General features: G+C 51.3%; 1 protein-coding gene and 1 pseudogene across 1 annotated transcript in view; one reads left to right on the top strand and one right to left on the bottom strand.

Moving 5' to 3' along the window:
• Positions 1-1,419: 1,419 nt before the first annotated feature.
• Positions 1,420-1,537, bottom strand: LOC115063750 (annotated as a pseudogene).
• A 3,030-nt stretch (positions 1,538-4,567) lies between these two features.
• The window catches only part of Tmem189 (transmembrane protein 189), an 18,860-nt gene continuing 10,957 nt past the window's right edge, over positions 4,568-12,470 (top strand). The window contains exons 1-2 of the mRNA XM_021192264.2: positions 4,568-4,766; positions 11,490-11,609. Of these exons, the coding sequence (XP_021047923.1) occupies positions 4,643-4,766; positions 11,490-11,609 (244 nt within the window). The 5' untranslated portion in view covers positions 4,568-4,642. The remainder of the gene's footprint in view (positions 4,767-11,489; positions 11,610-12,470) is intronic.

Here is a 12,470-nt window from a genome sequence, read left to right as displayed (position 1 = left end):
GGTCTACAGAGTGAGTTCCAGGACAACCAAGGCTACACAGAGAAACCCTGTCTTGAAAAAACAAAAAAACAAAAACAAAAAGACTCAGACTCAAAATATATTAACAAATACCTTGACCATATAGCTAGGCTCATCTTTGACTAGATATAACATAAAATATCCCATTTGTTCTAGTCTACATTCGGTCACATAGCTAATTACCTGTGCTCAAGTGCCATGCATTTGGCTTGTCACATCTTCCCAGCAAATTTCCCAACTCCATCTCCCCCAGAATCAGGAGCTCTGGCAGAACAGTCAGTGCTCTTACCTGCTGATCCATCTCTCTAGCCCTAAACCTTGTACTTTTAAATGAGCTACACAGGCACAGTGCCTATCTAAGAGTTGAAACATATATATATATTAAGTTGTTACAAAATTAAACTTAAATTTTGTATTATTATACAAAGATTTATGCCAATGAAAATCTTAAACCTGTATCAATATACAAATTTCTGTACCAATGTAACAAAATATAACCTCAATTTTGCATCAAAATATAAAGATCTTTACCAATATAAGATTGTGGTTACAAAATGTTTTTGTTTAAGAGTACATTTAATAATCCATCCCTATTTGTTTTAATTTCTTATAATACTACTATATCTCCCTTTTTTCTTTTCAATCAACCCCCTTCCCTCTACCTAAGAAAGAAAGGATAGAGAAGAAAGGAAAGATATAAATCCCTGAGTCTAAGCTCTCTATTTTGTTTCCTCCATGTCCAAGACCATAATAATTTGTAAATCATCCCCTAAAATGACAACATATCTGTTATTCATAAAATAACTAAAACCATCCATCCCAACTTATGGGATTAAGATGACGGGCCTCTTATAATTGCTTCTTGCTGAATTGGGCAAAGAATTCCTTTTGTGGGCCCAAAAGGAAATTGCAAAAATGGCTAAGTCAAAAAAAAGCTAGCTGGTATCATTTGTTGTCCAGTCTCTGTGCTGAGAAAGTTCAGGGTTTAACTTACATCCTGACTGGAACAGTTTGAAAGGCTGAATGAACCCCTGTCATTTGGATCAGCAGTCCTCTCTGAGATTGTTCTAGAAGCCTGTCTCTGGAAACAGCATCAGTTTCAGGCAGGATCAGTCAGGGAGCTGGAATAACAGGGTCTCAGAATCTCGGCATCCCTGAGGGTGAATTTTGTCAGGACTGTCCATTTGGTCTTTCTGTGAACATAAAGCATTTAGTGGTAATATATGTTTCTATATTAACATATGGAATTAACGTATGGAATGTGCACAGTGCACAGATCTGTTAAAGTTGAATTTTGCTCCTTGTTTGAGCAGGTAAAAGACAACTGTCTTTCTTTTCTTTTCTTTTCTTTTCTTTTCTTTTCTTTTCTTTTTAAAGGGTGTTGGATTTTTTTTTTTTTAAAGCCTACAGCACCCTGTATTCCCAGGCGGTCTCCCATCTAAGTACTAACCAGGCCGACCCTGCTTAGCTTTCAAGATCAGAGGAGATCAGGTGCGTTCAGGGTGGTATGGCCGTAGACAGATCTTTTTTTTTTTTAAGATTTATTTATTTATTATATGTGAGTACACTGTAGCTATCTTCAGACACTCTGGAAGAGGGCATTAGATCTTGTTACAGATGGTTGTGAGCCACCATGTGGTTGCTGGGATTTGAACTCAGGACCTCCGGAAGAGTAGTCGGTGCTCTTACCCACTGAGCCACCTCGCCAGCCTGACAACTGTTTTTCTTTTCTTTCTTTCTTTTTTTTTGTTTTTTGTTTTTTGTTTTGTTTGTTTGTTTGAGACAGGGTTTCTCTGTGTAGCCCTGGCTGTCCTGGAACTCACTCTGTAGACCAGGCTGGGCTTGAACTCAGAAATCCGCCTGCCTCTGCCTCCCGAGTGCTGGGATTAAAGGCGTGCACCACCACGCCCGGCACAACTGTTTTTCTTTATGAGTTAGTTTGGTCATATCATCAAACTGCAGTGACTCTCCATTCATGCCATATGAAAGGATGGCGTGATGAATACTGATGAATAGCCATCAAGAGCCATTGGCATAGCTGAAGTTCTGGCTAGAGGCATTTTTATGTCTCAGCCAGTTCCGGGCTGTTCTCCTGTAGAGGAATCAGCCAATCATGTTACCTGGCCTGTTTGCTCTTCTTGACTTCTTTCTTCCTGTCGGCAGCCACGCACTTCAGGACGTCTCCCTCTTTCAAATCTGATCCTTATTACTTTGGAAGCATTCCAAAGACTTTTTTTTTTTCTTTCCTGTTAACAGAAATATAGAACCTCTCTCCCAAACGCCATGTCCTTGGTCCAGCGAAACGAAATCATCAAACGTGTAGACTGATTTAATCTAGCAGCCCCCTTTTGATTTAGGTCTGCTTTATTTTGACCTCTCTCATGGAGGATTTGTAATACCATTATAATCGCTGGGTTTATAACCACCTCCATTTTGATAATTTAAAACAATTCTTTTTATTTATTGAGACAGGGTCTCTTTGCGCAGTCCAAGCTGACTTGGATTCGCTCCGTAGATTAATCTGGCCTCAGACTCACAAGAAGCCTATTGATTCTTGCCTTTGTCTCGCAAGTACTGAGATCAAAGGCCTGGATTTATTTGTTTTATTTATTTATCTATGTACCCTTGAAAACATTTATATCAGCTCTCATTTCTTTCTCCCTTCGGTGGAGATTTCTATCTCTGTGGATAAATATACTTATATATCCCCTTTCTCTTTATATAAATTAAATTAATATCCTTCTCTTAATTCAACCTAATTCAATTTAATTCAACCTGATTGTCCCACTCCTACTCCCCTTGTGCTGGGATGATAGGAATGCGCCTCCATGCCTGGTTCTGCGAGATAGAAAAAAAAAAATTAATGTAAATCAGATCTTGTCATTCTGCTGCTTAAAATCCTACAGGATGTCATCTGTCAACATACTGCTGAGCTGGAACCTTTGAGACTGACCCCCTGGACTTGCATGGTTGAAGGAGCAAGCCAACACCCAAGTGTTGACCTTTGACCATCATGGACACTCGAGAACACACATGCACACAAAACAACAAAAAACTCCAGAAAGAAACGTCCCGGTCATTTCCAGCAAATATCAGACTCTGCATAGGGCCAAGCTGGTGCTTTGTGAATTGAATAACGGTGAGACAGAGTTAGTTCCGACTACCTGTCTTGTCTGTCAATCACTATGAGCTGGCCACTGAGATCTCCAGCCCTACCCTGCAACCCTAGCCTTCTTGCTAACAGGCGCTGTGCATTTTGGGAGGGTCTGAGACCCGGCGCCTGCCACCACAAGTTCAGCAGAACCCCCGAGACCCCAAATCTAATTGCGCAGTTAATACACCTTCATCGGAACAGGAAGGACTTGGGCTGCAGCCTGACTCAGCCATCCGAGTGGCTCTTCCTTTGAGTAGACAGACGTAAGGGGACAGAGAAGGAGCTTCGAACTTACAGAGACCACCCAGGAAAGGAGCACTGTGGGAAGGGAAGGGGAAATAGCCTGGGGAGGCTGGCAGCTGAGAAATATGAAACTTAAATCTCAGAGAAAAACGAAGATGTAGCCTTGGAAAAATTCTTCAGATCTTAAGTTCCCTCTGCGGGTCCCAGGCACCTCTCAGCCTTGCAGCCCCAGGATGGACGCTGATTATCATCCCTTAAGGACTTTACATAAGTCTAATTTCTCTCTCTCTCTCTCTCTCTCTCTCTCTCTCTCTCTCTCTCTCTCTGTTTTTTTTTGTTGTTGTTTTGTTTTTTTGTTTTGTTTTGTTTTTTTCTGAGACAAAGTTTCTCTGTGCAGCCCTGGCTGACCTGTAGACCAGGCTAGCCTTGAACTCAGAAATTCGCCTGCCTCTGCCTCCCAAGTGCTGGGATTAAAGGCACGCGCCATCACACCCGGCACGTCTTTAGCTCTCTTAATGCTAATACCCTAAAGACAGAAGGACATTCGCTGACCCGGAATTCATTCAACCTCTCCTAAAACCTGTCAGCTGTTGGCCCAGGCAGAGTCCCTGCCCTCGGGGGCTCCTTTGCTGATAGGGAGACAATTACTCCTGACAAGCGCTGAGTAGCATGAGGGTGATGTCACAGTGACCAGAGGAGGGGGCACCCCAGCAAGTGGTCAAGAGTGGTCTCTCAGCAGGCAGTATTACTTCTTATGTTCTGTTATTGAGTCTTGCAATGTAGCTCAGGCTGGCCTCGAACGCGAGACACTCCTGGGTAGTGAAATGAAACCTAGCGCGTGCAGCCGATGTGCTGCCCCGTCCAGCAGCTTCCTAGCGAATGCACGATCTGCAGTAGCCATGCACTCAGTAGGCGCTTCGCGGCGCTTACTCCCTGCCTCCCGCACGGCACGCAAATTCGCCGGGCGCAGCGGGGACGCGCACATCCACCCTGCCTTCCGTGTCCAGCTGCGTCCAGCTGCGACCCCGCCCCCCGGCGCCGCGGTTGGCTGAGGCCCGAAGGCCTGCGATTGGCCGGGCACTGCGCGGGCGCGGGCTATGATTGGCTGTGACGCGCAGCCCCGCCGCCGCCCCGCGCCGGCCGGTCATTGGGCGGCGTGATCTCGCCGCGGTTCCGCGGCCGCCGCCGCCACAGGCAGAGCGCAGCGGGCGGGCCGGGCGACGGGCCATGGCGGGCGCCGAGGACGCGCCGGGCCGGCAGCCGGAGCTGGACGAGGACGAGACGGCGGAGGGCCGGCGCTGGGGCGCACAGCACGCGGGAGCCCGTGAGCTGGCGGCGCTTTACTCCCCAGGTAGGACGGGCGGAGGGCCTGCGATCTGATGGGTGCTCGGCGCCGGGCCCGCCCCGACCGAACCCCAGGCGGTCCGAACGCCTGGACCCTAACCCATCTGAGCCCCCTGGATCCGAACCCTAGCCCATTCGAAGCGCCCGGATTCGAACCCTAACCCATCCGGAGTCCACGGATTAGAACCCCAACCTATTCGAACCTCACTTCGACCCAACCCGTCCGAACCCCCACAAATCCAAACCCCAGCCCATTCGAATCCCGAGATCTGAACTCTACCCAGATCCGAACTCCAGCAGCCCATTTGGACGCCCTTGGATCCGAACCCCACTCCATCCGAACCCTAGCCCCATCCTAACCCTCCCCCCATCCCAATCCCAGCTTCCACCCAAAGCGGAACTCCAGGGCTTCCAACTTTTGCAAAGCACCCCTAGATCTAGGAACCCCAACTAAACCCCTTCCTACTCCGAGCCGTGAGGCTTTGGGGTTGCAGAGATTTAGGAACAGTCCCAACGCACCTGCGCATCCAGAGTCCTAGCCCCAGGGCACCTTGGGCAGTTTAGGAACCCCACCCTGGCCTGCCTTGTGTTCCTAAATCCCAATCCAAGGCTTCCGGTTCTCAGGCAGCGAACCCTTAGACATCTCAGCTGCAGGCACTGCCCTTAGCCACCTAAACTCACACGCAGTCCTAGGACCCCCACGTTAGGAGTCTGCACCCTGTGCGTTTTTCCCCAAGACTGGGTTGCAAACTGACCCCCTTCTGGGACTATCAGTTCTCCAGTCACTAGGGCCCCGATTTGAATTTCAGCTGCAAAATATCCCAGGCACTCTTCCCCCAAGCTCCGTCATGGTCCCTGCTTAAGTCGCTGCAGTGAACTTATCCCCTCCCCCTCCCAGTGGGACCGGCAGCCCTCACCTCTTACTGGTAGATTCTCGGCAGCGATTCAGACCCTATTGCGTCTGGCTCTGTCCTCTCCACACCCACACACTAGCTGCCCATTAGGACTTTGTGGGATACACTTATCACCACCCGGAGCCCCTCTCCCTGGCTCCACCCCCCCCCCCCCCCGCAAGGCCAGGTCCCCTCTCTGGTTTCTTTGCTCCTTGACTTGCTCTTACCCTAACAGGCGCTGGCTGGTTCCATCCCACTCTCCAGCTCCCGGGAAGCCTCGGCAATCTCACCGCCTGGCTGGGTGTCCCCAGGGGTTGAGGAAATGCCTGTGCATCCAGAGTCAGATGACAGCCCTGAGGCCCCTCTGCCAGGGTTTCTCCTGGAGTAGGCTTTGTTATCCAACATTCTATCCGCTCCCTTGGCTGGGCAGCTACAGGGCACAGCCCTGGCGGGGTGGGGCTGAGGCCACTACCCCCATTGGCTCCCTGCCCTGGCTGGCATGCGTTTGATGCTTTTTTCAACGATAAGTGGCACATGACATAGGACCATTTGCTTTTCCTCTTTGGGTCCTAGGTCATTGAGGATTGTCCTTGCCTTGGGTTTCCGGTCTGTATGTTTGGTTTTCTGCTTGTCTTGGGTGTATGGTCTGTTCTGCTGGGTCCTTGACCCACACACCCGAACGCCCAGCCTCAGGACCTGCACTCTCCTTGAGGGAGGCTGGTGACATTCAGAGTGGTTAGTTGGATGGCCTGGGCGGTGCCTCTTCTGATCACCCACTGTAATGGCACACACCATGCGGCTCTAGGCCTTGTGTACAGTAGGCCGTCCCTGTGATTCACCTGGCCAGCTGCCCTTCTCTGAACTTGAAGCAAGCTTTGTCTTGCTGGTCCTCAGGCGTATAGCCTGGGACTTGGAAATGGAGAGGAAGGGACTCAGTGTGTGGCTGTGCTGTCCGTACAGCCTCCTTTCTGCTGGCCCCAATCGTTTCCTCTTGCTTTCCCCTGGGGTCCACCTCTTGCCCCTCTTTTAGGATCGGGTATCAGTATTTGAAGAGCAGCCACACAGCTTCAGACAGCCTCTTGGGGCCTTCTTTCCTAACCCAGAGAGGGGAAGACTGGTCAAACGGGTTCCTCCAAGCTCCTCTCAGTAGGTCTCCTTGTCTCTGTCCCCTGAGTTGTGTGGTCATAGAGAGGTGCCCTGGCCATTCCTGACCTGGCAGGTAAAAGAGGAAGCAGGCCTGATGTATATTGAGCACCTGATGGTATATTTCTTCTAGTCCCTGTTCTCAGCCCTGAAGGCAGGCAAGACTTGAGCTGGCATTTTGGGTCAGGAGACAGGTAACGGGCCCCCAATAATGCCAATAGGGTTGCAAAAGCCGTGTAGCGAAAGCAGCAGGGGAAACACACGGAGCTGAAGGGAGGAAGGCAGGAGGGAAGGGACCTTGAGAGAGTGTGTGAGGGCCGGAGAACAAGTGGAAAGGCCCCGAGGTGGGAGTGTGGCTGGCACACGTCCTTCGCTGAGCACGAGGAACCTGTGGGCTGGAGCGGAGAGAATTCCCTGCGTCCCAGGACCGAGTTCTTGTGATTCCTGGGGCTGACAATGGTTTGTCATTTGACAGCTGATAGCGGTACGTTAACAAAGATGCCATTTACTGAGTGAGCGCTGGCTTACACAGGCGTATTCCCGCATGCTCCCGTGTCTTAAACACCAGGCCTATTTAGGGCTATGCCACCACTGCCGCTGCCACAGAAAGGCTGGTGAGGGTAGGCTGTGCGTCTTTGACATCTGACTTTCAGGGAATCTGTGGCACCCTAGGGCCACGCTGTCCATGTCTGTGGAGGCTTAGCACGGGATGGTAGCCCTTTCTGCTCCCATGGGGGTTACTCACAGCACCAAGACCAAGATGATGAGGGTATATTTCTCGTTTGCCTGCTTTCGCCCTGGCTGTAGAAGTTAGCCAAGTCTTGGACAGCAGTCCAGCCTGTTTGTGGGGTGGGTGGCAGACTCAGGGCCTGGTGTCTGTGTGTCTGTGTCTGTGTCTGTGTGTGTAACTCCAAGCAGGGTGACCAGGGTGGGTGAGATAGAAAGGAATGATCAGGGATGAGGTGGTAATGACCCTGTCATTGGGCTTAGCTCTGTGCAGTGTCGGAGTCACTGAAGGTTTTCCTCAGTGCCCCCCTCTTGTCTACCTTTCTCAGCAATAAGCCAAAAGCCAGGCTTGAGAGAGGCCTCGTGAGTTCAATGGGTCCTCCCTCCCACCTTCCTTGGGTGAGGTGGCACTCACTCGGAGGGGCCAGCTGCAACCTGCCACTTCATGGGTGTCCCAGCTGTAAGGATATAGAACCGGAAAGGTTCGGCTCCAACTATCCTGTCAGCTTGGACAGCTGTGAGTGCTCTCTGCCCTGGAGGTGTTTAGGACCACAGTGGCCTGACCTGTAGACCTAAAGTTGGACCCTGAGTCACTCCAAAATGGGTCTGATTGAAGCCATGGCACAGGGCCTTGGAGCCACCGTGGTATCTGATCTCTGGCCCGGCCTGGTCCCACTGCATTGGCCTGAACTCTGTCTCTACCTTAGTCTGACTTTCTCCACTTTCTTGCTGGTCTTTCTCCCTCTGGTCTCATCTTTTTATCTCCCTGGTTTCTGTCTCCTCTGCCCATTCGTCCCCCTCCATCTGGTCCTATTCTCTCTGTCCCCCTCGTGTGTTCTCTGTGGTGCACAGGATCTCAGGGCCAGAGGCCTGCACAGGTGTAGGGTATTTGGGCAGGAAGAGGCTTGCTCCATGAGGTAGGCGAGTCTCCCTCCCTTGCCAGGCCCCACACCCACCCCACATAGGCATCCAGGACAACAAGTGGGCACTGCTACACCTTGGCCCAGATCACAGCCACCTCTTCCTCCAGGCCAGGAACAGGCTCTCGGGTGGAACAGGACACCTGAGTCCTGAGTAAGCGGCCTCCCTACCTTCCTAGCCTGTGTTTATAAAGTAGCTCTGTTTAGGTCCTGTGACTTCACGGGCTTGCCAGCATGGTGGCCTGGGTCCTGTGTTTTCAGGGCTAACAAGAACTAGGGATGTGTGTGATTTTAAGTTTAGGTCACATTTTTAAGAAATCAAAACAAGCCGGGCGTGATGACACATGCCTTTAATTCCAGCGCTTGGGAGGCAGAGGCAGGCGGATTTCTGAGTTCCGAGGCCAACCTGGTCTACAGAGTGAGTTCCAGGACAGCCAGGGCTATACAGAGAAACCCTGTCTCGAAAAAAACAAAAAACAAACAAAAAAGAACAAACCCGACCTGAGGGTCCTGTTTGCAGCCAAGCCTTGTCCCCACATGGCGGGCACCAGCTGATGTCACCATTGTCATCATCATTGCTTTAGTCTAAGCCTTGGCTGTGACTCTGCCCACCCACTCATCTGGCCATCCGTTCCTCAGTCCCTACGGGTAACCAAGCAGGTTGGCAGGGAGAGTTCCCTGTTCCCTTTCTCCTCCTGGGTCCCCTTACCCCACCCCTGGGGCTTCCTGCTTCTGAGTCCTGGGCCCTACCCACAGGCAGGAACCGGAAGAGGTGGGCAGGCTGTGGTGGCTCAAAACAGGACTCAGAAACAGCCCAGCTGAGAAGGGGAGGACCAGAAGCCTCAGGCCCAGGTCTGCTCCTGTGACCTCTGGGGGCCTAGCCCCCCCTTGGCCTTGGTGTCCTCTTCCGTAGGGGCGAATGACCCCTGAGTCCCCCTCTCCCGGGGTCAGCCTTTTCTTGGCTCAGCTGCTTTAGCTCTGGCTCCAGCAGTCAAGAGCATCCAACGGGCTGTTGGACGGACACGGGTGGAGTCTAAGCTCTGCTTCCTACGTGGTACTGAGGGTAGGACGCGGTTCCGGTTTGTGACTGGATGTGCTCATCCCACAAGCGCTGATTGAATGCCAGCTGAGTGCCAGGGCCTGGGGAAGGAGCTGTAGCCCTGGGGAGCAGAGGAGGGCGTGTCAGAATCACAGAGCAGGAGAGACGGTAGAGTAGACTGTTCTTCGGGGGCAAGGCGGTGGGCAGCAGGAACCGGGCGGGGAGGGTTGAGAGGAGGCTCCAGCATCCTTCGGCTCTACACACTGAGCTGCCTTGGCCTGCCTCCCTTTTTCCTTTTTGTCTGTCAGTCGCCTCTGCTTCTGGGCAGGGTCTTAGTGCCCGGTAACAGGAACTGCTTGGTATATGTTAAGCACCAGTGATAATAACATTGTCACATGAAGGGTCTCTGACCTCTGGGACCAGCAGCCTGGGAAACAGGCAGAAGGCTTGCTACTCACATGTGGTTTATTCCATATATATATATATATATATATATATATATATATATATATATACATATATATATAAAATGAATTGCCAGAGCCGGGCGATGGTGGTGCACGCCTTTAATCCCAGCATTTAGGAGGCAGAGGCAGGCAGGTTTCTGAGTTCAAGGCCAGCCTGGTCTACAGAGTGAGTTCCAGGACAGCCAGGACTATACAGAGAAACCCTGTCTCGAAAGAAAAAACAAACCCAAACGAAAAATATGACTTTCCGGAAGAAAATGCCTTGATGTGCTGTATCAAGGGGAGGGCAGCTTCGGGTGGTCTAGCGGCTTGGCTTCTGTACAGTTTTCTTCCATTTAGTGTATTTGTGCCACAGCATGGTGTTGTAGAGGTCGGAGGACAGCATGCGGGAGTTGGTTCCCCCCCTTTCGTTGTGTAGGTCCCAGAGACTGAACTGAGGTCATCAGGTTTGGCAGTGTGTGCCTTTACCCAGCATCTTGCTGGCTCCTTTATATCTTTGTGTGGTGGGGCCTTAAGCAGCCTCGTGCTCAGCTCCCAACCCTTTCGTCCCTCCATGTTTTCCTTGCTTTTTAAAAATGTTTATACATACTTGATTTTTATTTGGTGTGTGTGTGTGTGTGTATGTATGTGTATGTGTGTGTGTGTGTGTGTGTGTGTGTGTGTGTGTGTGTGTAGTGCATGTTATGGCGGTCAGAGGATAACGTTCAGGGGTCTGTTCTTTCCTGGCATGTGGGACCCAGGGACCGATCTCAGGTGATCATGCTTAGTGACAAACTCGGCTTCTGGCTGAGCAAGCTCGCCACCCTTTCTTCTTTATTGATGTTATCATCACATTTGTTCTCTACCTCCATAGAACTTGGGCAACAGAGAGAGAGAGACCATGGGGCAATTCTGGTTCATCCCTGGGCCATGGGCACTTGGATGATGTCCAGAATTTTGACACCTCCACAAGGAATGGTCTTGATTGTCCAAATTTACGTGTCTATAAACTGTTTGCATAAAATGGAATTCTCCTAGCTGAGTCCTCAGATCCTGCGTCTTCTTGGTCACCTGCAGCCCTCTAGAGACCACGCTCCTGCCTGGCTGCAGGCATCCAGATGCCAACCCTGGAAGGCCTAATGTCCTCAGTGCCCTATTTCTCTTTGACCCTGAGGCTGATGGCTTATGTCCTGCTACATGGAGGCTGGGCAGGCTCTGAATGTCCCAGGGTTGAAGGATTAAAGGCCCCTTGCTTCAGATGATCACCTACCTGGGAACAGATGGTCCCAAGAAACCAGTTCAAATACAAGGGTGTCATTAAGTTCCCACAGAAGTCTCCAGAAAGCCTAAGGAGAGACCAGCATTGGGACCTGTCTGTCACTTGCAGGGCCAGCCTCACAGGCACGTAACATTTGCTCAGCGTCCTGCTTCTGCAAAAGCCCTTCTTGTGCGCCAGTGGTGCTGTCTGTGAAATGGATGGTTGTGGGTGCTTGGCACAGTCCGCTGCTACCGTTGAGGCTCACGCAGCCCGTGCCTCACGCAGCCCTCCTCCCCTCCCCACAGGCAAGCGCTTCCAAGAGTGGTGTTCCGTGATCCTCTGCTTCAGTCTCATCGCCCACAACTTGGTCCACCTCCTGCTGCTGGCCCGCTGGGAGCACACACCCCTCGTCATCCTGGGTGTTGGTGAGTGCCAGGGCCCCTCTCGAGGTCGCATGTGCCTTTGTGCAGTCGGGCATGTGAGCGCTCAGTGTGATCTTGTGTCAGCACCTGCTCATCTTGGAGCATTCAGTCGAGTGGCATGGTGACATCACCCCCAGTTCCTGTTGGCTCCATTCTTCTTTTGGCGTACTGAAATTCAGCCACCTCCCCCAGCTGTTTTCCAGCCTCCCCTGCCCACTGCCCTGTCCAGTGTGCTCACCTGGCGGCCATTCCATTTGACAGCCCCCAACCTCAACATTCCCTCCTTGTTGCTGTTCGGCCACACTGACCTTACTCTCGGCACATGCACACCCCTTCCTTTGGGGACCTTTGTATGAGCCGTTCACTGTGCCTGTAGCCCTTCTCAGGATTTCACATTTTTGATCCCCAAGATCTACTGACAGCCACCTGCTTAGGTAGATCCTCCGTGATGGGCCCTCAGAGACAGCCCTATGGAGTTTGGTGAGTGCGAGCCTTTAATCTCAGTACTTGGGAGGCAGAACTCTGGGCCAGCCAGGGCTACATGATGACCAAGCTCTGCCACACACACTGTCACTGGAGCCCACTGGGTCTCCAACAACTCAGAAGTCAGATTTTTTTTTTTTCCTGTTCCATCCACTGCTGTATCTCCAGCCTAGGGCATGTGCCCTGGTACATGGCAGGTGCTGAGAATCCAGTGAGTTGGGTGGTATATATGGAGTGGGGGTACGGTGTGCTGAGAATCCAGTGAGTTGGATGGTATATATGGAGTGGGGGTACTGTGTGCTGAGAATCCAGTGAGTTGGGTGGTATATATGGAGTGGGGTACTGTGTGCTGAGAATCCAGTGAGTTGGGTGGTATATATG

The sequence above is a fragment of the Mus pahari genome, chromosome 3, assembly GCF_900095145.1.
Source record: "Mus pahari chromosome 3, PAHARI_EIJ_v1.1, whole genome shotgun sequence".
Classification (NCBI taxonomy): domain Eukaryota; kingdom Metazoa; phylum Chordata; class Mammalia; order Rodentia; family Muridae; genus Mus; species Mus pahari.
Note: the sequence above shows the minus strand (reverse complement) of the source record. Positions and strands in the feature narration are given on the sequence as shown.